Raw genomic sequence first — 25,957 nt, forward strand, 5'->3', positions numbered from 1 at the left:
TCAAGTCATATAATGACTTTGTGGCTTCCGTTGCACTCATCACACACTATGAATCTGAAGCCTCCGCAAGAATCACAGGTGTTGTTTTGGTTGGAGCGCAAGAGGCGTTTGATGAGCTGGTGGAGCTCGTCGCGGAAGTCGGTGATGCTCTTGTGCGGCCGTGAGCGGGTGGCCAAGGCAAGAGTCAAAGGAAGCGCTAGAGAGTGGAGGGAGAAATGAAAGGGATCGGATTTCAGAGGAGGATAGGGTTTCAAAGTACACACGATAGTGGATTATGTAATTAGGGGAATATAAACAACGACGTCTTTCTATATAAACCCGTTGTGGATTACGTTCCCCTAGTACATTCTAAGGTGGTTCCATAAAATTGTCTTAGAATGTGTGTCAAAAAAAATTATTCTTCTTAATTACAGAACTGCCACCACGTGACATTCTAAGGCGGTTACGTATGACCGTCTTAGAATACGCATCATAAAAAAGTTATTTTTTAGTAGTGAATAGACTTGTGATAAAATTTCTATAATATATATATATAAAGATTCAATTATATTTTTTATCATTAAATTTTTTATTTTTGATGAATTTTACTCTTAACAAATTAATTTGACATATTTTACTTCTAATTTTTATGTTTATCAATGGATAAATCACAAGAAATAAAATTTATAAGTTTCTTAAATATTGAGGGTAAAATTTAGTCATCTATATTTGTTGGGGTAAAATTCACCAAAAATTAAAAAGGTTAAGGCAAAAAGTGCAATTAAGTGCGCCTTATATCAAATTGTGGTTTATTAATTTTATTCATCTATATAAATTAAAATCAAAACTAATTTTAATATATTTATATAAATTGTGGTTAATCAATGTTACTCTTTTATATATAAATGGCGTTTAATCACGATTACATGAAACACATTTTACGTCGAGGTAAACATTAGTTGTTTGAAAATCTTTGTAGTAAATGACACGGTGCATTCTTAAAATTCAAAGCAACTTCATAATATTAGCTATTTATAAATTGATATAAAAAAATATATTTTTACATCAGTTTTAACATCGATTCAAATTAGAATCAATCCTTGCAAACCCAAACTCCCCATGCCAACCTTGTTATCACCACCACAGACCCAAACCCTCGTCGCTACCTCCTTTCTTAACCTAAACCCCCACAAATACCTTGTCATCAATTTATGTCTATCTAAATTGGAATTATTTATGATTTGAGTTTGGTAAAATATATTACCATGTGCTATGTATTTGGAGTTTATTCATTTGCATGTTATTTATTGGTTCTGGAATAAAAATTTTGGTCATTTGAATGCTTTGATATTGTATTTTGTTATGATAGAATTTGGCATGTTAATCAAACCACTCTATTTTATCAAAGGGATACTTGAGTTGTAAACATAAAAAATTGAACTGTCAAATTTCAATTTCAAACTATGTTTTCATGGCTATAAATGGATGACTAATGGTTTCGTGGCTATAAATGCAAAAACAAAAGTTGGAAAAGCCTTTTTAAGATCAATTTATGAGTTGTATACTTCATGGGGTGTTCATTTTGGTACACAGATCCACTAAAATATATTATGCTTATCATGTTCTATCACAAAATATGCATTGTACTCATTTCCTAAATTAGACACCAATCTGTGTTTTGAAATAAGCAATTGTATATGTGTATTTTTTTTACTACTTTGATATATTGATATGGATTTTCTGCTTTGGTTTCTTGGAGTAAAACTTGACTGCGTGTTTGGTGAGGACTTGGATTTGGATGAAATAACATTTCTATTAGAGGTATATATAATTCTGTGCAATTCCCATATTCTATGTAATCATTAAAAAATAGAACCAATTTGATTTAGAAACCGATCCCCATGTTTGGAATTCATTAAAAATGAATCTGTTGAAGATATACTTTTGTAACTGCATAATATTTTATTTTTCAATTTTTAAAATAGGATTTACTAAATAAGTTGATTCCCTATCTTTTAGGAGTAAGTCAGTTTTAATGGATTAGCCTAGTCAATAAGTGGTTCCTATCTTTAAGGAACAAGTTAGTTTTAATATTCTGTTTTGCTAATATCTTGTTATCTAATTAGTTTATCTTTTACTATTTATTGTATCGCTGCTGAGAACAATTTGAATTAGAATAGAATAATTCTATTTCCTCTACATACGTATTGTTTCTCTTCTCTCCTCTGTTTTTTATAATTTTCTCCACAAAACCAACAATTGGTATCAGAGCCTTATTCTTACGGGACTTCTACCATGGAAGGTGAAGCAAGTTTTTCCCACATAACTCTTCCAATCTTTGATGGAGAGAATTATGATCTTTGGGAAGTGAAAATGCAATCCTACATGGAATCTTTGGATTTATGGGATGCTGTGGAAGAGGATTATGAAATATATCCGCTGCCTGAAAATCCCACCATGGCCCAAATTAAAAATCACAAGGAAAGAAAGATGAAGAAGGCAAAGGCGAGGTCATGTTTGTTCACTGGTGTTTCACAAATGATATTCATCAGAATCATGACTCTTAAATCACCCAAAGCAATTTGGGATTATCTGAAAGAGGAATACGCTGGAGATGATAGAATACGAAGCATGCAAGTGCTAAATTTAAGGAGGGAATTTGAGCTTCAAAGGATGAAAGAGTCAGAGACAATCAAAGAATACTCAAACAAATTGTTGGGTATTGCTAACAAGATAAAGTTGTTGGGAAGTGATTTTACTGATTCGAGAATTGTAGAGAAAATTTTGGTAACGGTGCCGGAGAGGTATGAAGCATCTATAGCTTCATTGGAGAACACAAAGGATCTGTCGAAAATCACATTGGCAGAAGTACTACATGCCCTGCAAGCTCAAGAGCAGCGAAGGTTGATGAGGCAAGGTCGTGTTGTCGAAGGTGCTTTGCCCGCCAAACATCATGAAGTTGATGAAAGCAAAAAGGATTTTTTCAAGAAGAATCAGCCAACAAGCAACGAAAATAATGCAAACAACCAAAACAAAGGTAAGGATAAAAAGAAAAATTATCCACCTTGTCATCATTGTGGCAAAAAAGGTCATGCACCTTTCAAATGTTGGAGGAGACCAGATGCAAAATGTAACAAGTGCAACCAGATAGGGCATGAAGCGGTGATCTGCCCCAACAAAAATCACCATGATGAGGGAGCTCAGATTGCTAATCAAGAAGAAGAGGACCAACTGTTTGTGGCCACATGCTTCTTGAGTAGTGAATCAAGTGAAAGTTGGTTGATTGATAGTGGTTGTACGAACCACATGACATATGATAAGACTTTATTCAAAGATTTGAAGCCAACTAATGTCTCAAAGGTCAGAATTGGGAATGGTGGCTATATTCCTGTAAAAGGAAAAGGAACTGTTGCAATTTCAACGTGTTCAGGTACCAAATTAATATCAGATGTTCTTTATGTACCTAACATTGACCAAAACTTGCTAAGTGTAGGTCAGTTGATTAAAAAGGGATTTAAAGTGTCCTTTGAACATCAACATTGCTTTATCTATGACAATTTTGGCCGGGAAGTTCTAAGGGTTAAAATGAAAGGTAAAAGCTTTTCATTTGATCTAGCAGAGGAGGAGCATACAGCCTATTTCACTCAAGTCACACCCACGGAATTCAAGCACAAGAGACTTGATCATTGCCATCTTGAAAGAATGCTAAACATGGAAAAAAGGAAATATGCAAAAGAAAATTTGAAGAAGTTTCAAATGGAGGAATGCAAATCTGCTAGCACACTAATGAATCAAAAGGAGAATTTCAGAAAAGAAGAAGGTGTTGATAACATTGATGAAGGATATTATGGGAGCTTGATTGGATGTCTAATGTATCTCACTACAACAAGGCCAAACATTCTATTTGCTCAAAAGAACAAAACTGGAATTTTTGTTGACAATCAAGTAGTCATTGCTATTGCAAACAATCCCGTGTGTCATGGGAAGACTAAACATTTCAACATCAAGTTCTATTATTTGATAAAGATGCAACAAAGTGGTGAAGTGAACTTAATTTATTGTAAGTCTAAAGATCAACTAGCTGACATGTTTACAAAGTCATTACCTATCAACAAACTTGAACTCAAAGAATTGGAGTTCGCAGTTCCAAAAGCAAGGAGGAGTGTTGAAGATATACTTTTGTAACTGCATAATATTTTATTTTTCAATTTTTAAAATAGGATTTACTAAATAAGTTGATTCCCTATCTTTTAGGAGTAAGTCAGTTTTAATGGATTAGCCTAGTCAATAAGTGGTTCCTATCTTTAAGGAACAAGTTAGTTTTAATATTCTGTTTTGCTAATATCTTGTTATCTAATTAGTTTATCTTTTACTATTTATTGTATCGCTGCTGAGAACAATTTGAATTAGAATAGAATAATTTTATTTCCTCTACATACGTATTGTCTCTCTTCTCTCCTCTGTTTTTTATAATTTTCTCCACAAAACCAACAGAATCGAATTCGTGTTATCTTGCTAATTTTCCTCTTTTACCCTTCAAATAATATGATTTCTCTATAATGAGAACAATGTTGTCAATTTAAATAGTAAAAACTTAAATCAAATCAAATTTGAGCAGATTTATGCATGTACTCAACTAAAATCACAAAGATTTCAAAATCAAAGCAAATCCTTTTGAAAAAAGAATTTCATGTATAAATCATGAATTTTTAAATTTTGTGACTTCAAATGTAATGTTTGTGTTTGGCCTATTAGTCCCTCTTTTATGCTTTTCATGTTAATGTCCTGGCCATGTGATGTGTCCTATTTGACTCTATAGGATTCTAGTGTTGGAATTAGGACGGATTATATTTCTTTCAGCCTTCATTCCAGTGCACTCCCTCCTGAAAGGAAATGATGATTTGAGGAAAAAGATTGAGGTATCAATTCAGATTATTCTTGCTATTTTCCCCCATTGATTTATTTTTAACATAGATTTCTGTTTCTCTATAGTAAGCACTAGGAAGGCTGCATTTACTGTCTGTTATAATTTCTACCAGCTTATAATTTTAAGACCTCTTTGAACCAAGTCCATAAAAAGTAAAAGAGAGGCTTCAACTTTCTGATTTAGCTTATCCTAAAACACAAAATGATCTTCTGGTAATGAGCTAATAATATTTCCAATGTTAAGGCATATAGTGTCCAAATATTTGGTATCGTTTGTGTTCTACATATTATTTGTATTTTATTTTTTATTATTATCATTACGAAGGAGGTTTGAGACTTGGTGTGAATCAAGCTACTGCTCTTAGTCCACTTTTATTGTAGTGTTTTAGTAATATAAGCCTTCACTTCATTTGTTTTAATTTTAAACACCTGTGGTCTGATGTCAATTTTCGTTGCCTCATCTATCTTGAAAAGCATTGCTTTTTTCATATGCTTTATCTTTTTAACTTTTGTTAATTTTACTATCATATTTGAAGGATTTTTTAGAACTGCAGAAGATGAAAAGGGAAGGGAGTTAGTTCGTGAGGATTAGTTTTGGGTGGGAGAAACTCGGCTCTCTTTTTCCTGGGGAGGTCATTCTTGTAGATTTTGCCCTCATTCATTCTGAATTCTTATACCACACTGGTGCAGATTAACCATTAGGGATTCATTCAATAAAAAACTCATTCCGTTCTAGTTTCTGATCTAGTTTCTATCAGAGACAAAGAACAGAGATTTAGGCTTGATTGCATCGCATATCTGGGCAAATGGAAATTTTTTTAGATATCCGAACGCTTAATTTTAAGTCTAAACAAAATCATTAAATGTCTCCCAGAATTTTGGATTAGAGACATAATCCCATAATGATGGAGACAATCTAATAGTGTACATAAAATAACACCTAAGTAAGATAAACCCAAGCCCGAATACAGGGGGACATATGGACATTTTTTGTGGTTATTTATCATGTGTAGGGGTCTAGTAGTCAACATCCTGGCCAGAGGAATAGCTCTGAGCTTGCTTCTGGACTTTTAAGTCGATGGCTGTCTTCTCATCATCATGGTGGAGTACATGATGAGAAATCTGTTGCTCATCACACTGTGAACTTGCTTACATCAACAATTAAAGTAGATAATGACCAATCAGATTTGAGGTTTTGCTTCCGGATCATTTCACCAACAAAGAACTATACTTTGCAGGTTATTTAATGTGTTTTATAGATTTTTTTTTAATTCATACATGGATGGTGATTAAAGCTTTATAGTTTCATTCCTTAATTATGCTTCAAGAGTCTTATTGTATTTGGCATTAATTATTTCTTTTACTATATATTTTTTTTAATTGAAGTTTGCATGTAACATTTTCTTTGGGTAGTTGAAAATAATGGTAATTGACTAAGTTCAACATCATAGGCTTACAACCATTTGTGACCCTTTTTCATTGGGATCTTCCCCAAGCTTTGCAAGATGAATAAGGTGGCTTCTTAAATCCACGCATTATGTGAGTTATACAAAATTTAATTTTCTATTTGAATTATAGCTAACATTTTAGACAAAGATTTTTGAATGGTATATACAAATTAATCACCACATGTGTTAAAAATGATAATTCTTTTTTCATTTTCCTTATTTTTCGTATTAGATTTAAATGTAATTAAAAAATTTGACTCTTTTATAACATTTAATGTCATAATCTATGATTAATTTTCAGAAATGATTTTCAAGACTACGCGGAACTTTGTTTTAAGGAATTTGGAGATAGGGTGAAGTATTGGGTTACTTTAAAGTTACTATATTATGATTGTTGGTAGAAATAGTTAGTTTACAGCTTCCTGTACTAAGATTGAAGTTTAAATTAATCTTGAATTGTTGCTTAAAATTAATTTTATTCATTAATAGTTAGTTTACAGCTTCCTGCGCAAGGTCAGATCTTTTCATGAATCTTTTCTGCATTCTGCAGGTAATGACTTGCAGGCCAAGGTCAGATCTATAATTTTATTCATTAAAATTAATTGTTGCTTAAAATTAATTTTATTCATTAATTATGATGAGGACACATAATTAAATTGTTAGTGTTTATTACTATATTGTTGTTTTAGGAATACTAGATTATGTGAAGTTGGGGACCAAACCCCATAAATTTTGATATGCATCAATACTTTGTGAAAACTTTGCTTCTTACCACGTGATTGAACGTGATGCTGATACTCTGGAAACCAATTGTAAATTTGTGCATCTGTCTAAGGTTTAAAACTATTCCATGATTTCCATCCTCATGGGAATAAGTCTACAATTTTTTAATATTCAATATGTTAAATAAAGTTTTTAATCCGTGCATGTGTGAATATGAACTTGAAATGGTTGTTTTTTAAATTCTTGGTATTAATGTAGATGTAAATGTGGCTGGTAGGTGAGAATTGAGATACAGGCAAATTTGGATATAGATGTAGATTTATAAATTGAGGAAAATTCTGTACTTACATTTTTCAGTTGTGGGTGTTTTGGGGGAGGAGGTAATACTTTATTTACGACTTTTTTAAGCTGGACTACTTAGATAGATAGAGTAAACATAACAAACACCCTTATCTTTTAACTTAAATGTTTGAGAGGAAGTGAATTTTTTGGATTGATTGATGAGTATAATAAGCACTTACATCTTTCAAGCTCAGGATTATAAATTGTTCAATTGAGGACTCCTTAGAACATGTGGGCCTCTAGTCCTTGGGCCTCGAACATTAATGAGACATGCTTGATTTTGATTTTGTGTTGTGCTTATTGTGAAATTAATGTATATATGTATATAGTTTGAAGGTGCACCAACGAAAGGCGGTAGGGGACCAAGTATATGGGATACCTTCACCCATAAATATTATGGGGAGCAGTGAAAGAGATTGGAAAAGGGTCAAAGGAAATATTTGACTTGTTATCTTTTATATATTGTTTGGTTAATATGTACCATCTTGAATTTATATATTGTTATCTTTCATTGTATAAAATTTAATTAATTTTATATTCTCACGTGTTTATTGCAGGTATTTGAACCTAGCTTTCAATTTTGTAAAAAAAAAAAATAGTTCAAACTAAAAAAATAAAAATAAAAGCATTTTACGTCAGTTCTGAGACGATCGATGTACAGTGCTAATCATTCTAAGACGGTCATGTGTCAAAGACAGTCTTAGAATGCAATGCATTCTACACCGATTCTGAGATGACCGATGTAGAATGCTAATCATTCTAAGACGGTCGTTCGCGATCGTCGTAGAATAGGCTTTCCCTTTTTATGATGTTCCTTATGATGACGGTCGTAAACCGATGTAGTATACTTCAAATAACCGATGTAGAATCTCACTTCTCTAGTTGTGAAATATAATCTTACAGTAAAATTTGTGAATATCATCATACATATTCAAGTAAAGTGAGTTCTACCATGATTCCATATTTGGAAACTTAGAAAAAAAATTGATAACTCATTTTTAAACATTTGAGATGTAAAATAATAGGAAATGATAAAAACAAGTGAACTATTATGAATGGACAAGTGTTCAAAACAATAATGAGAAGCAAATAAATGTTTATCGTGTATTGTCAAAATAGTGTACTTTACCAAGGGATTAATTTATATAGAATAATAAGAACTTATGAAATAATTCGATATTATCTCATTATAGACTTGATTTTTTAATTTTTTGTGATCGTTTCACTTGGATACAAAGTTGGCTTTGGAGGTATTTCTAAGTTTTCAATGTCTCCTTCAAGCATTTCGACTACTTCGTTCATTGAGGGACGGTCATTTGGTTTCAATTGTATACACCAAAGTGCAACTATGATCATTTTCTTTACCATTTTCTTTTCCTCCTTTGTGACATCTTCCATTTCTATATCTTCCCCGTCTCTAATATGATTATAAATCCAAAAGGGAAAGAAAAGTTGACTTGAACGCTCTGCATGGGGATTTAGATTTTTCCTCTTGCCTGCCATCTCCATCAAAAGCATTCCATAGCTATAAACATCAGCCTTATGGGATATTCCTCCAATATTATTATAAAACAATTCTGGAGCCATATATCCAATTGTTCCTCTTGCTGCTGTCCTTGGGACAATGCTATTATCTATTGGATATAATTTTGCCAATCCAAAGTCAGAGACCTTTGGGGTGAAGTTTTCATCTAGTAGAATGTTGTGGGGCTTGATATCAAAGTGCAAAATCTGCATCTCACACCCATAGTGGAGATAAGCAATTCCACGAGCCACTCCAATTGATATATTATATATTCTATCATAGCTTAAATGTATACTTTCATCTTTGGAAAAAATAAATTTATCAAGAGATCCATTGGGCATGAATTCATAGACAAGAGCACGTTTTGACCCATGAACACAAAATCCAATTAATTGTACTATATTTTGATGATATGTTCTTCCAATGGTTGCAACTTCACTAATAAAATCTTGGCCATTTCCTTTTGATTTACCTAACATCTTTATTGCCACACAAGACCCGCTACGCAATTTTCCCTTGAACACAGAGCCATATCCTCCTTCACCCAACTTGTCTTTAAAACCTCCCGCCATCTTCTTAACTTCCTTGTATGAATATCTAATAGGCATCAAGTTATTTTGTTCTAGATAATTTTCAATACTTTCAAACATTGACAAATGTCTTTTTCTCCATTTACACGTCAAAATCACAATAAACAGTGGCACTGTCAACAAAATTTTCCATGCCCATAACATAATTAAAGCTGCAAGAAAATTTTACTTGAGTGAATAAAGATCATGGTAAAGAATCATTTGATTACATCGTTAATGTAAAATGAAATAAAGTAATTTGTTAAATTAAAAGATCAATTTGACTTGAAAAAAAAAACAATTTGATTCATAAAATTGATACTATGCACATCCATTTAGATAGTTACAAAAACATAAAGCAGATTTAATTTCTAGTTTTTTTGCACTTATTTAATTTCTATCTTAAACAAATATTAATCAATTTGGTTGTTGACGTTGCTATGTATAAGTAAATTTTTCCTTTAACATTAAAGTGCATTTAAGACCAAATTGGCTAATGGTTGTCAAAATTAAAAACTAATTTATTTTTTTTTTTGCAAAAGAATCAAAATAAATAGTTATGCCAATTTTAGGGACTAATTTATTGTTTTATGTTTATTAGAAGATTTTATATATACTACAAAATCATTGGTATATTTAAGAAATAAGAATTAAATATAATTTTATCGTTAATAAATATTGAATTTTTGTGTTTTTTTAATATATATATATATATATATATATATCTATATATATATATATATATATTTATTGTATTGAGTCTTTAATATAATAATATTTTTATTTTTGGTTCTTGATATTTTTTTTAGTTTATGATAAATTAGTAAAATTTACGTTTATTTCCAGATAAATTTTTTTTCATTTATTATTAGTCGTAACTAAAAAGAGATTTGTTAATTTATTAGAGAACAAATACAAAATTTATTAATATATCTGAAATTAAAACAAAATATCAAGAAGAAAAAATAAAAATATAATTATATTAGGAACTCAACATAAAACATGAATATGTTATAAAATAAATAAAAAATTAAATATTTATTAGACATCAAAATATATTTAAACCATAAATTATTAGTGAAACTCACATGTATATTTAAGGTGGAGGATATTATTGAATAAGGTCGTGTGATAAAGCATCAAAACTAATTCTTTTTATTATGTACATAATTAAAGCAAAGGTAAAGATGATAAGATGCATACCTTCCAGAGTGAAAATGGTATACAAAATGGTAACCAGTATATCACCTAAAACTGAAGGAAAATATCAATTTTAGAATCCTGTTGATCTCAACAACTAGACAAAGATGACCATATGCATAATTTCATAAAGGTTATAGCCATTGACAAGTTTAACAGGCTTTTCTTATTTAAAAATAATAATTCTTTTTCCTTTTAAAAAGAAAAAATAGTAAATGTTTTATTTAATGCACGGATTCTTATAAATATTGTTAAAATAGTTTTTTTGGGTAGGTAATACATAGGTAAAGTATAAAAATAATAAATTATTTTTTGTCAATTGAAGAAAAAGACTATCAATTAACGAAATTAAAATATATATATATATATATATATATATATATATATATAATTATCCTTTAATTCAAAAAAAAAAATTAAATAAAAATATTAATTCAATTTGACATGAAAAATCCACAAAATTATAAATAGCGTACATAGATTGTTGTTAGAAAAGTAGGATGATTCGAATTGGTTGATGTTCCAAATGAGTAAAATGACAATGATTAAAGTAAATGAATACAGTAATAATGGGCATGTTAAAGGGGCAAATATTTTAAAGGCTTATTCTTAGTTCATCTAATTTAACATTTTTTTAATTATTATAAATTATGTTTATTTTATTTTTAGTTCTTAAGATATTTTAGATAATATTTTTTTTACTATTCAAAAGTGTCTTAAAAATTAAAATAAACATAAGGACTAAAATTTCTATCTTAAACAAATATTAATCAATTTGGTTGTTGACGTTGCTATGTATAAGTAAAATTTTCCTTTAACATTAAAGTGCATTTAAGACCAAATTGGCTAATGGTTGTCAAAATTAAAAACTAAATTTACTTTTTTTTACAAAAGAATCAAAATAAATAATTATGCCAATTTTAGGGACTAATTTATTGTTTTATGTTTATTAAAGATTATTTATATATACTACAAAATCATTGGTTAAAATTGTTACATATACAACAAAATGGATTCATCTATATCTATATTAAATACATTTTCACATACATATATGTATATTTAACAACTAAGGCTTAAATATATTTTTATTCCTAATAAATATTAGATTTTTATGTTTGTTTTTTAATATATTTTTCTTTTGCATTGAGTCCTTAATATAACTATTTTTATTTTTGGTTTTGATACTTTTTTTTAGTTTCAGATAAATTAGTGAAATTTATGGTTGTTTCTAGATAAATTTTTTTATTTATTATTAGACGAAACTAAAGAAAAATTTGTTAATTTATTAAGGAACAAATATAAAATTTATTAATTTATCCGAGAGTAAAACAAAATATCAAAAAAATATTATTATATTAGAAACTTAACACAAAATATAAATATATTAAAAAATAAATAAAAAAAATTAAATATTTATTAGGGATCAAAATATATTTAAACCATAAATTATTAGTGAAACTCACATGTATGTTTAAGGTGGAGGATATTATTGAATAAGGTCGTGTGATAAAGCATCAAAACTAATTCTTTTCATTATGTACATAATTAAAGCAAAGGTAAAGATGATAAGATGCATACCTGGCAGAATGGTAGCCAGTATATCACCTAAAACAGAAGGAAAATATCAATTTTAGAATCCTGTTGATCTCAACAACTAGACAAAGATGACCATATGCATAATTTCATAAAGGTTATAGCCATTGAAAAGTTTAACAGCCTTTTCTTATTTAAAAATAATAATTCTTTTGCCTTTTAAAAAGAAAAAATAGTAAATGTTTTATTTGATGCACGGATTCTTATAAATATTGTTAAAATATTTTTTTTGGTAGGTAATACATTGGTAAAGTATAAAAATAATAAATTATTTTTTGTCAGAAAAAGACTATCAATTAAAGAAATTAAAATATATAAATAAAATTATCCTTTAATTCAATAAAAAATTAAATAAAAATATTAATTCAATTTGACATGAAAAATCCACAAAATTAGAAATAACGTACATTGTTGTTAGAAAAGTAGGATGATTCGAATTGGTTGATGTTCCAAATGAGTAAAATGACAATTATTAAAGCAAATGAATACAGTAATAATGGGCATGTTAAAGGGGGCAAATATTTTAAAGGCTTATTCTTAGTTCTAATTTAACATTTTTTTATCATTATAAATTATGTTTGTTTTGTTTGTAGTTTTTAATACATTTTAGATCATATTTTTTTCACTATTTAAAAGTATCTTAAAAATTAAAATAAAACAAACATAAATTATAAGGATTAATTTTTTTGTAAGTACAAAAAATAAAAATACACCAAATTATATTTTAAATTTTGCGAGTGATGATCACAAGAAATTCATAATACAGTAGAAGTTACTAATTCGTTTACCACATATAATGTACGAGTGTATGCAATTAAAAGAGGTCGGCCAAAAGTTAAGATTATTAAAGCTAAACCTTTAGGTCCATAAAAAATATTATTTACCATTAATTTTCATAAAACAAGAAGGTCACTTATATTAACAAAAAAAGAAAAAAAGAATTCATATTAACATAGAGCACTCTGAATAAAAAAGTCTTTTTATGTTAAGTTTCACTCACTCCATAATGAATTCCCGTTCCAATAATTAAGCTCCTGGCTGACAGAGTCGAAAAAGCAGTCGTCGCAGCCGTGTTTACTTGGACAGTGCTGGTCACATATGAGGCGCATCCATGAAATCTCAAATCCATAGACTAGCCCCGTGTGCATGGCAGCGTAGGAATAATTGTTTGTATCCAAACCCCACCAAGATGTCAGAGCAACCAGCTTTACGTGACAACCAACTTGGAAGTCCTCTGCTTTTAAGTCACCAGCAATAGCGTATATGTACTTATCTTTGGAGTCCCAGTTGACGTATGAAGCAGTATCCACATACTTACCATTCTGAGTCACTGGATTGCTACAATTCATATACACTATATGCTGGAAAGCAAGCCTGTCCCAATTACTACGACCTAAGTATTGAAAGAATTGAGAATGAAAAAGTCGTGGATTTCATCATAAATGAAAAGTAACAACTAATCTTTACCGATAAAAAAATAAAAAAAATTACGACGACCTGAATATTCACCAGCTTGGTATGGATCCATGTTGTATCTATAATTGTAAGTATCAGTGAAATTGGAGCGAGACAAGAAATAGCGAGGAAGGGAGGAGCAATTTGTTTGTTGATCGACTCCTGGATCAACCACTCGGATAGTGAAATTATTGTAGTTGATTGCCTGCACATGATATTTTCCAGAGTACAAATGTAACACAGTAACATTGTTTTCACAAGCTAGCTCATACCTATTGTCGCCGCAGCTTTTAGGGTGGCCCTTTAATCGAAATGGGTAAGTTATGTTGGTGATTTTGCCGCAGGAAGAAAGGGGGCAACCATGATCTTGCTTCTTGGTAGCACAAATTTGCTGGACTAGAAGCAGTAGCAGGATCACCAATAACGCTCTCTCTCTCCACATGACGCCCAAACTGTTTGAAGTGCATACAAAATCAAAGTTAGATATTTAAATTTAGAACACAGACTTGAAATATATATATAAGGGACACATTTTTTCCTTTTACAAAATTCTGTGGTAATACTGATAGCCAAGTATGTGTTTGTATATGTTTTCCAAGTCACATCTACCCAAAAATCACCTCCAATTTACTAGTTGTTGACTTGCTTCTAGAATGACCTAAGTCATGTCCTAACCGCGTCGAGGATCCAAACATGTGTTGACTTGGACTGAGAAACCGCGTTTTCCCATTTTCTATCTGGTTTCTGCAACTGATTATTCAATACAAAATAAAAAACATAAAATCTGTTCAAACATAAATAATGTTAAATATTCACTGTGTTTCTATCTGGCACGAAAAGAAAACAAAGGACACGTTACTGAGATGACAGAGCCTCCTAGTGTGCTGCCCCTCCAAATAATGTTAATCCTTCTCCTTATCAAAAGTGGCAGCAGCAACAATGAGTGTGGGGAATGGTCTTGCGGCTCTGGCCAACCACCTATCAGATTTCCCTTCAAACTCATCAAGGGAATTAAAGATGAATGTGGTTATCCGGGGTTTTGTCTATATTGTACTAAAAAAAATGAGACTATGCTTGCTCTCTCCTCCGTAAAACTCCAAGTCAGTTACATAAACTACGAAAATCATGAAATTGGGTTGAAAGACCCGGAAAATTGCCTTCCGCACAAGTTTCTGCAAATCAACGATTCTCTTATTCATCCTTACAAATTTGACGATGAAGCTAAAACAAGTAAGTTGAGCTTCTTCAACTGTTCTTCAGTTGAGCATCAACACCTGAGAAACTACCAGCAGTCACTGTCAGACTCACAAGACATGATCTCCTGTCCTATTTATGTTTCTGATCTTGATGACAGTGTGCTCAGTTTGGACCTAACATCCTGTACCAAAATGTTCGATATCGTTACGCCAGTTTCGGCATACGGGATGCAGCGAAATTCGTTGGATTTAAGATGGTCCGAAGCAAATTGTAGTCAGTGCAAAGCAAAAGGCAAGAAATGTAAATGGAAGAACAACAGAGGTGACATCGAATGTTTCGACTGCAAGGACAAGCGAAAAACTATTCATGTTCCCAAATCTTTTATTTACTCTGCACCAGGTTAGATCAAACTCCTTCACACAACTTCACTTAGTCTTTTTGCCTCTTTTTTCTTTTTTAATAAAGTCTCCTACTGTTGTTATTGCAGGTTCGATTCTTTTGGGGTTCGTGGTTATTGTCGTTTTTAAGATCATATACCATTTTAGACAGAAACAAGAGGACCAAGCAAGGGTGGAGAAGTTCTTAGAGGAATACAGGGCAGAAAAGCCTGCAAGATTTACTTATGCTGATGTGAAAAGAATCACTGGTGGTTTTAAAGAGAAGCTAGGGGAAGGAGCTCATGGGGCTGTATTCAGAGGAAAACTTTCAAATGAGATTCTGGTGGCTGTGAAAATCCTCAATAATACAGAGGGAGAAGGGAAAGAGTTCATCAATGAAGTGGAAATTATGGGCAAAATCCACCACATCAATGTGGTTCGTTTGCTTGGCTATTGTGCTGAAGGAATCCATCGTGCTCTGGTCTACAATTTCTTTCCAAATGGTTCACTTCAAAGCTTCATATTTCCACCAGATGACAAGCAGAATTTCCTTGGCTGGGAGAAGCTGCAGAACATTGCTCTTGGTATAGCTAAAGGGATTGGGTATCTTCACCAAGGTTGTAACCATCCCATTATTCACTTTGACATCAATCCTCACAATGTGTTACTTGATGACAACTTCACTCCAAAAATTTCTGATTTTGGCTTAGCAAAATTGTGTTCCAAGAATCCTAGTTTGGTGTCCATGACAGCTGCTAGGGGAACCTTGGGATACATTGCACCTGAAGTTTTCTCCAGAAACTTTGGGAATGTGTCTTATAAGTCTGATATTTATAGTTACGGAATGTTGTTGTTAGAAATGGTTGGAGGAAGGAAGAATGTAGACACGTCTTCTGCAGAAGATTTCCATGTGTTGTACCCAGATTGGATGCATGACCTAGTTCATGGAGATGTACATATCCATGTTGAGGATGAAGGTGATGTTAAAATTGCAAGAAAACTAGCAATTGTTGGACTTTGGTGCATTCAGTGGCAGCCATTGAACCGGCCATCCATAAAATCTGTCATACAAATGTTGGAAAGTAAAGAGGAAGACCTATTAACTGTTCCTCCTAATCCATTTCACTCATCCACTTCCACTATTCCTAGTGGATTCACTTCGGCAAGACTACCTTTGGAATTGGAAGTAATTCAAGAATGAGAAATTAGCTTATTGATTTATTTACAACGGGAGATGATCAGTGTTTACACATATTTTGTTTTCTCCTCAAGGAAATATTGTTGTGTTTGAATCAAATGTATGAAAATAAAGTAAATTATTATTATAATTAATCAATTATTCTTTTATATATATATATATATATGTATAAATGATGTTTAATATTTGGATATGTTTGGTGAAAAATGATTATGAAAAACTCCTTAATGGTGTCATAAATCGAAAACCTATTGGTAAGATTTAAAAAAAAAAAAACCCCACTGAAGTTCAATTAAATGTAGTGAACAATTATTTTTAACATTGAACATTTACATCTTCAAAAAATGAATTACTCATTATTTTATTATTCATGTAGTTGTGTAGTTTGTATTAAATTCGTCTTCTATCTGGGTGGTAATTACAGAACCTCAATTTTATTTCCTATTTTTCCATTTACTTAATTTTCATTTGTGCTGTCAGCATGTCTGTAAATAAAATTGAGTTATAAAAAACCAAGATATGAAAATGTTTAAATCAAACAATACACAAGAGTTTACCAAATTTATTCTTAACAAGGGCTAGACTTTTTAATCAAATTTGTTTCTTTCCTAAACAAATTCTGAAGGATATTAATATTAAAAACTCATAATCATGCATTAATATTTATAAAATAAAATAAAAATTAAATTGATGCTGATATTTTAAATTCACAAGAAAATTACTTGCGAATTTAAAATCTATAGGAAAATTATATGGGATTTATAATCTGCTGGAAAATTACTTGTGGATTTTAGATTCACCTGAAAATTACATGCAGAACTATTTGAGGATTTGAAACCTGCAGGAAACCTAGCTAGTTGAGAATTTTTGAAATAAAATTTCTACAAAGAAAATTGCTTGAGGATATTTTCGTGTGAAAATCTACTGAAAATTTCCTAAACTTCGACTTTTCTACAAAGCAATTTGCTGCAAATGGCAGGAAATTGATTATTGATGTCCGTATTACTTGGAAACCAAAATTTGTAAGAAAATTCGCACATAAGAAAGAAAATTATACCACTCCTCTTAGTCAATATTATGTTATTTGAAGAGTGAATTAAGAATATTAATCAACAATAAAGGAAGTATTTTTTATCAAGAATACAAAGCTTTAGGATCCTCTCTTGTTCATTTCATTAAGTGGACGCACGCGCGCGGTCACCATGAGTTTTGAATATGCAAGGAATGAACTTCATGCACAGCTCTAGTTTGATCGCAGATTTGGCACATTAATTACCAAATATAATATCCAATACTCCTCGAAGACTCTTTTTTTTTATAAAATTATTTATACCATTTATTTTACGTATTCTCTATTAACATTTTTATCTCTCACCTAGTCTTTCTCTTGCTTATTTTCTTGTCTTTTTTTATATTTTTAAAATGAATTCTTCAAATTATAGCGTTGATTTTCAACTCTAAAAAACAATAAGCCACTGAAATGAATATAAAACATAAATTTCATAAAAAAATCTAATTATAGAAATTTATATTTTAATGAAAACATTAATGTTGAAACTTTTAAGATTCTGGTTATAGCTTATACCCATTCATTTTATATAAATATATACTCTTTGTTTTGCTAGTAAAAAAAATAATGTTGAAACTACATATTATGCTAAAGATTTTTTATATTAAATACTTTCTGTCTATATATATATATATATATATATATATATATATATATATATATATTAGTTAATTATTTATTTCTAATAATAATTAGTTGAGAATCTCATAGCTCATTTGATACAACTCGGGTTTAACTCTATCAAGAATTAGCTTTATGATTTGTTCAATTTCATTTAACTCCAAGGTCAAGGTCCACGGGTCTCTCCAAACAATAATGGCAGTGAGAGACGAGTGAGAGTAGCATTATATTTTGGACACATACATACAAGAAAATCTTGACAAATTCTTCGAAATTTAAACATGGATGCATTAATAAGGTTCACGGCACAGACTTTAATTATTGAGTTTTTCTAGTCCACAAGTCCAAAAGTGAGGAAGGATTATGGGTATAGTGAGTGAGATTGCTTATAATTTAATTGTTCATTTACCTTTTACACACAATACTACAGAAAAAGTCAGTCAAAGACTAGTGAATAGTACCTTTGACAAGAACTAAAGTTTGTTTTAAGTAATATGTTGAACACTCTATTTATTTATATGTTAGAATCGAACTTAGATTTGAGAAGTTTAATTACACCAACTCATGCATGACTTATATACCTTTTTGATAAAAATACATGCATGACTTATGCATGGAATATATGTAGATAATTTGATACAAAAATAAATAACTGAAAAATAGAAATAATAAATAGTTAAATTAATACACAAAAAATTGGTTATATATGACCTGTTCAATTTCAATTAACACTAACAAGGATCAGGTCCACGAACATTGTCTTCCCCAAAACAATAATGCATGACAGTGAGAGTGACACTTAGATTGGACATATATACAAGACAACCTTGTCATATTCTTTGAAATTTAAACCTGTATTAATCTTCACGGCATAGACTTTAATTAGTGAGCGGAACTGCTTCTATTTTACATTGTCCTTTAGCAAAGACTAATGAATAGTACCTGTGATAATAACTAAAGTTTGTTTCAAGATACGTGCAAGATTTTTGCATGAAATATATGAAGATAATTAATAACAAAAATAAATAACAGAAGAAAAATTGAAATAATAAATCCATAAAAAAAGCTCATTGGTAAGTTAAGTCACTATAATTTGCTGAGGATCTCAAAGTTCATTTGATACAACTCTGTGTATGTTAACGTAACCATCTTTTCCTCTCCCGTGCCCATGTAACACAAAGAAATTAAAATAAGAGATATAAATTTAATCTGGTGGCAAAGAAAGAAGAGAATGAGAGAGAAATTGGATTCAAATTTTCCAACTAACAAAAATCTAATAATATTAATAATTAATATTTATGGATAAAAAAATCAAAATATTTTTCACACTGGTAATAAATTTTCACCTTATACATGCAATCCAACAATATTAATTATGTTCTGACTGGTCGATAAAAAAATCCAATAATATTAAAGTTGGAATAATTATTATTTTCAATTTTGTAAATACTAATTATATGAATTACACAATGACTTTGACTAGTCAAAGTCGCTGCATATCATGTGATTATATAAGGCAACCCTGTCAAAATCATTAGAATGTATTGCTTGAATAAAACTTACTATATATCAACACGGATATTAATGGGAGACTTCTCTTTTCCACAAGTCTAGATGTGTGGTGAACTTTTGATGAGTACATTCTATGAACCAACTAGTAATTATCTGAATTGCTACGTTTGCGAAATAAACAATAGAAAAAGCTGAACTCGAAGACTAATAAATAGACTTGTGATAATCAATAATTAAATTTCTATAATATATATATATATATATATATATAAAGATTTAATTATATTTTTTATTATTAAATTTTCTATTTTTGATGAATTTTACTCTTAACAAATTAATTTGACATATTTTACTTCTAATTTTTATATTTATCAATGGATAAATGACAAGAAGTAAAATTTATAAGTTTCTTAAAAATTAAGGGTAAAATATAATCATTTTAATTTGTTGGGCTAAAACTCACCAAAAATTAAAAAGGTTAAGGCAAAAAGTGCAATTAAGTGCGCCTTATATCAAATTGTGGTTTATTAATTTTATTTATTTATATAAATTAAAATCAAAACTAATTTTAACATATATTTATATAAATTGTGGTTAATCAATGTTACTCATTTATATGTAAATTAATTTTTCCATAAAAATGTGGACATTAAAATTTTTAAATGGAAAATAATACATGTGTTTGAATTTTTTAAAATATTGTTAAAATATTAAAGATTTTAATAAAAACTATATATTTACTATTATTATTATTATTATTATTATTATTATTATTATTATTATTATTATTGTTGTTGTTGTTGTTGTTGTTGTTGTTGTTGTTATTGTTATTATTATTATTATCTATCAAATGGCGTTTAATCACGATTACATGAAACACATTTTATGTCGATGTAAACATTAGTTGTTTGAAAATTTGTGGTAAATGGTGTTGTGCATTCTTAAAATTCAATGCAACTTCATAACATTAGCTATTTATAAATCAATATAAAAAATATCTTTTTATATAAGTTGTAGCATCTGTTCAAATCAGAATCAATGTCGAATCATTTTTTGTATTATTAATTTGAACTCCTTTTTGCTCTAGCCTCACAAAATCTCAAAATCTCTAGTTTCTCTCTCAACTTTGTTGTCAATGACCTCATTGTCACCATGAACCCAAACCTACCAACCACATCACTGCCACCACGACCCCACCCCGCCACCACGTTGCTACCATCACCCACCCAAACCCCTATCACTACCACCCTTACAAACCCAAACTCCCTATGACAACCTTGTTGTCACCACCACAGACCCAAACCCTCGTCGCTACCTCCTTTATTAACCTGAACCCCCACAAAGACCTCGTCGCCACCATGATACCAAATCCCCTACCACGACCTTGTCACCCTTACCAATCCAAACCCATGACTATCGTTGTTAGGGATTTATCGTGTGGTCTGGTGAATAGGAGCTACTACATAACGAGCACACTTGGTATTATTTTTCATTCTAAAACTCTTATTAGTGCGCGTCCAACCACAAGTGAAAAATTGTTTTATTAATGAGTTATATTCAACGTTCGAGTGTTGTTAATTAACTAGCTTTCACCTATTATGAAAACCAGTATATATAAACTGAGTTGTTTTATTCACATCCAATGGACTTAATCACTTACACGTTTTAATTTTATACAATATATAAGTGACGTCCAACAAGTGTTGAAAGCCTGTGTTAGCTACAATGGGAAGTGCACGAACTCTACAATAGTAAGTTGAGCTTCTACAACTGTTCTTCAGTTGAGCATCAATACCTGAGAAACTCTGAACAGTCACTGTCAGACTCACAAGATATGATCTCCTATCCAATTTATGTTTCTGATCTTGACGACAGTGTGCTCAGATTGGACCTAACATCTTGTACCAAAATGTTTGACATCGTTACACCAGTTTTGGCTTACGGGATGCAGCGAAATTCGTTGGATTTGAGATGGTTCGAAGCAAATTCTAGTAAGTGCAAAGCAAAAGGAAAGAAATGTAAATGGAAGAACAACAAAGGTGACATTGAATGTTTCGACTGCAAGGACAAACAAAAAACTATTCGTGTTCCCAAATCTTTTATTTACTCTACTACATGTTAGATCAAACTCCTTCACACAACTTCACTTAGTCTTTTTACCTTTTTTTCTTTTTTAATCAAGTCTCCTATTGTTATTGTAGGTTCGATTCTTTTGGGGTTCATAGTTATTGCCATTTTTAAGATCATATACCATTTTAGACAGAAAGAAGAGGACCAAGCAAGGGGGAAGAAGTTCTTAGAGGAATACAGGGCAGAAAAGCCTGCAAGATTTACTTATGCTGATGTGAAAAGAATCACAGGTGGTTTTAAAGACAAGTTAGGGGAAGGAGCTCATGGGGTTGTATTAAGAGGAAAACTTTCAATTGAGATTCTGGTGGCTGTGAAGATCCTCAATAATACAGAGGGAAAAAGGGAAAGAGTTCATCAATGAATTGGAAATTATGGGCAAAATCCACCACATCAATGTGGTTCGTTTGCTTGGCTATTGTGCTAAAGGAATCCATCGTGCTCTGGTCTACAATTTCTTTCCAAATGGTTCGCTACAAAGCATCATATTTCCACCAGATGATAAGCAGGATTTCCTTGGCTGGGAGAAGCTGCAGAACATTGCTCTTGGTATAGCTAAAGGGATTGAGTATCTTCACCAAGGTTGTAACCATCCCATTATTCACTTTGACATCAATCCTCACAATGTGTTACTTGATGACAACTTCACTCTTAAAATTTCTGATTTTGGCTTAGCAAAATTGTGTTCCAAGAATCCTAGTTTGGTGTCCATGACAGCAGCTAGAGGAACCTTCGGATACATTGCACCTGAAGTTTTCTCTAGAAACTTTGGGAATGTGTCTTATAAGTCTGATATTTATAGTTACAAAATATTGTTAGACATGTCTTCTCCACAAGATTTCCATGTGTTGTATGCAGATTGGATGCATGACCTAGTTCATGGAGATGTGCATATCCATGTTGAGGATGACGGTGATGTTAAAATTGCATAGAAACTAGCAATTGTTGGACTTTGGTGCATTCAGTGGCAACCATTGAATTGTCCATCCATAAAATCTGTCATACAAATTGTTGTGGAAGTGATGAAGAACAAACAAGAATAGCAGCAGCAGATGCAGCAGAAAGTTATGTCACACACACGATGTTGCAACAAAATTGAAAGAGAAAGAGATGAGAGAAAGAACACACAAACAGATTTACGTGGTTCACCTTGAGTAAGGCTACATCCACGTGAGGGAAAAACAGAAAACTTTTATTATGGTTGCATTATACAAGTGGAAGCTTATCCTCTATGTAAAATACAGGGCATTCTTGCCTTATATAAACAGAGGACAAAACAGAAAAATAACAAAATAAACTTCCATATGGATTTTGGTCATAGCCCAACAATTCACCACCTTGAACCAACATCCATATAAAACACAAACTGCACCCTCCAAACACACATGATTTTAACCCCAACAATCTACATTGAGCAAGCTTAAGCAATGATCAAACTTGCTCTTTGGAACTGGCTTTGTGAACATATTAGCAGGATTGTGCAGAGTGCTAATCTTATGAACTTTGATTCTTCTCTCTTACCGAATGAAGTGATATCTAACATCTATATGCTTGGTTCTATCATGATGAACCTGATCCTTGGCCAAGCATCTAAGGCTATCACAATAGATATTAGCATATTCTTGATTAATTCCGAGATCATTTATCAGACCTCTCAGCCAAATTCCTTCCTTTGCAGCTTCAGTAAAAGCCATATATTCAACCTCAGTAGTTGAGAGGGAAACAGAAGGTTGAAGTGTTGCCTTCCAACTCACCAAGCAGCCACCAAGGGTGTAAGCATACCCTGTTAATGACCTTCTCTTGACAAGATCAGCAGCAAAATCTGCATCAGAATAGCTAGTGAGGCAGCAATCTGGGTGAGATCCATAGATCAAACCTACATCTGAAGTCCCTTTAAGATATCTGAAAATTTTCTTCACAGCCTTCCAATGTTCCTTCTGAGGTTGGTTTAAGAACCTATTAACCATGCTAACAGCATAAGCAAGGTCAGGTCTGGTGCAGACCATGGCATACATGAGACTGCCAATAGCACTTGAGTATGAAACCTTTGACATATAGTCCTTATCAGCCTGAGCTTGAACCTTTATCATATCTGACAGCTTCTCTTTTTCTGAAAGGGGAGTACTAATAGGTTTAGAATCAGCCATTCCAAACCTCATAAGTATCTTCTAAATGTAATCCTTTTGAGACAAAAATAGCCTTTTCTGAGTTCTGTCCCTATAGATCTCCATTCCTAAGATTTTCTTTGCAGCCCCTAGATCTTTCATATCAAATTCACCACTCAGGAGGATCTTCAAATTTTGTATATCACACATGCTTTTTGCTGCAATAGGCATGTCATCTACATAGAGTAGAAGATAGATCATTGATCCATCCTCCACCGTGTTGTGATAAACACAGCAATCATAGAGACTTCTCTTGAATCCTTGGCTGGTGATAAAGTTGTCAAACCTCATGTACCATTGCCTTGGAGATTGTTTCAAACCATACAAGGACCTCTGCAGTTGACAAACATACCTTTCTTTTCCTTGAACTTCAAATCCTTCAGGCTGTTTCATTAGAATATTTTCTTCCAATCTTCCATGGAGAAAAGCAGTCTTGACATCAAGTTGTTCAAGTTCCAGATCTTGGTTTGCCACAATAGCAAGCAAAACCCTGATAGATATATGTCTGACCACAGGTGAAAAGATTTCGTTGAAATCTACTCCTTCTTTCTGGCTGAATCCCTTGGCAACTAACCTAGCCTTGTATCTTATCCCTTCCTTTTCTGAAAGACCAGGCTTCCTCTTGAATATCCATTTGCAACCTACCACATGTCTTCCTTTAGGTAGTTCAACAAGTTTCCAGGTTTGATTATTATATAAAGATTCCATTTCCTCTTTCATAGCTAACAACCAATTTTCAGCTTCAGGATGATTGATATCTTCTTGGTAAGTGTCTGGTTCATTTGAATCTATTTCTTCAGCTGCATGTAATGCATAGGCAGCCATGTCTTCAAAACCATATCTTTCAAGAGGTTTAGTGACCCTTTTTGGTCTCTGATTGATTCTAGAATTGAGCTGTGGAGGATCAGGTTCAGCAGCTAAATGAGACTCATTTGCACTAAAATCTTCTAATTTCTCACCTTCTTGAAGAACCACAGGAGATGTTTCGAAATGACCCCCTTTTTCTGAGTCTTTGGCTGTAAATTCTACATCCTTTTCTTGAGGAGAGTGGCATCTTTGTGTTCCAGCAATTGGAACCTCAAGCTTGGGATGAAACAGGTGTGATTCATCAAAAATTACATCTCTGCTGAGAAGAACTTTCCTTTCAGATGGTGACCAGATCCTATAGCCTTTCACCCCATCACCATAACCCATGAACAGACTCTTTCTTGATCTAGGTACCAACTTTCCTTCATTGACATGATAATAGGCATTGCAGCCAAAATACTCTTAGATTTGAGTAGTTTGCTGTTTTGCCATTCCAGATTTCAATAGGAGTTTTAAGTCCTATAGCAGTAGAGGGTGTTCTATTGACTAGAAAGCAAGCTGTATTGATAGCTTCTCCCTAAAAACTTCTATTGAGACCAGCATTGGACAATAGACATCTTGTTCTTTCCAGGAGTGCTCTGTTCATTCTTTCAGCAACTCCATTTTGCTGAGGAGTGTTCCTAACAGTAAGCTGTCTAGCAATCCTTTCATCTTTGCAGAATTTGTTAAATTTCGTTGAGCAAAACTCCAAGCCATTATCAGTTCTGAGTCTTTTAACTTTCCTTTCAGTTTGTTTTTCAATCAGTGCCTTCCATTCTTCGAAGCATTTGAAAGCTTGACTCTTCTGACTCATGATGTAGATCCATGTCATTCTTGAGTAGTCATCAATTATGAACAGAAAATACCTTCCACCACCTAGAGAAGGTACTCTTGCAGGCCCCCAACAGTCAGCATGAATGTAATCAAAAGTTCCTTTGCTGGTGTGAATTGCTTTAGGAAATTTAATCCTATGTTGCTTGCCGAAAACACAATGCTCAGAAAATTTAAGTTCATCCAGTTTCTGATTTCCCAACAGCTGCTGCTTTTGAAGTATCATCATACCTTTTTCACTCATATGTCCT

General features: G+C 31.8%; 3 protein-coding genes and 1 pseudogene across 8 annotated transcripts; 2 read left to right on the forward strand and 2 right to left on the reverse strand.

Annotated features, from left to right (window-relative positions):
• Nucleotides 1-8,587: 8,587 nt before the first annotated feature.
• On the reverse strand, nucleotides 8,588-14,350 carry LOC100781099 (rust resistance kinase Lr10). Of its 6 annotated transcripts, XM_006601103.3 has the most exons (6): nucleotides 14,036-14,312; nucleotides 13,806-13,925; nucleotides 13,309-13,701; nucleotides 12,294-12,320; nucleotides 10,716-10,766; nucleotides 8,588-9,685 (listed from the first exon to the last, which is right to left on the reverse strand). In XM_006601103.3, the coding sequence occupies exons 2-6, from the start codon at nucleotides 13,834-13,836 to the stop codon at nucleotides 8,622-8,624; spliced, it is 1,566 nt and encodes a 521-aa protein (XP_006601166.1). In that variant the 5' UTR covers nucleotides 13,837-13,925; nucleotides 14,036-14,312; the 3' UTR covers nucleotides 8,588-8,621. The 6 variants fall into 6 exon arrangements, with proteins under 6 accessions (XP_006601166.1, XP_006601163.1, XP_040866997.1 ...); XM_006601100.4 differs by having other exon boundaries at nucleotides 13,806-14,319; XM_041011063.1 differs by lacking the exon at nucleotides 10,716-10,766 and having other exon boundaries at nucleotides 14,036-14,258.
• A 238-nt stretch (nucleotides 14,351-14,588) lies between these two features.
• LOC100811907 (rust resistance kinase Lr10) lies at nucleotides 14,589-16,688 on the forward strand. Its single transcript, XM_006601104.4, has 2 exons — nucleotides 14,589-15,359; nucleotides 15,448-16,688. The coding sequence occupies exons 1-2, from the start codon at nucleotides 14,627-14,629 to the stop codon at nucleotides 16,536-16,538; spliced, it is 1,824 nt and encodes a 607-aa protein (XP_006601167.2). The 5' UTR covers nucleotides 14,589-14,626; the 3' UTR covers nucleotides 16,539-16,688.
• A 4,317-nt stretch (nucleotides 16,689-21,005) lies between these two features.
• LOC100814073 (rust resistance kinase Lr10-like) lies at nucleotides 21,006-22,843 on the forward strand (annotated as a pseudogene).
• A 538-nt stretch (nucleotides 22,844-23,381) lies between these two features.
• On the reverse strand, nucleotides 23,382-24,011 carry LOC121173884 (secreted RxLR effector protein 161-like). The gene has a single exon (XM_041011422.1). The coding sequence runs from the start codon at nucleotides 24,009-24,011 to the stop codon at nucleotides 23,382-23,384; it is 630 nt and encodes a 209-aa protein (XP_040867356.1).
• Between the last annotated feature and the right edge of the window lie 1,946 nt (nucleotides 24,012-25,957).

This window comes from Glycine max, chromosome 17, assembly GCF_000004515.6.
Source record: "Glycine max cultivar Williams 82 chromosome 17, Glycine_max_v4.0, whole genome shotgun sequence".
Taxonomy (NCBI): domain Eukaryota; kingdom Viridiplantae; phylum Streptophyta; class Magnoliopsida; order Fabales; family Fabaceae; genus Glycine; species Glycine max.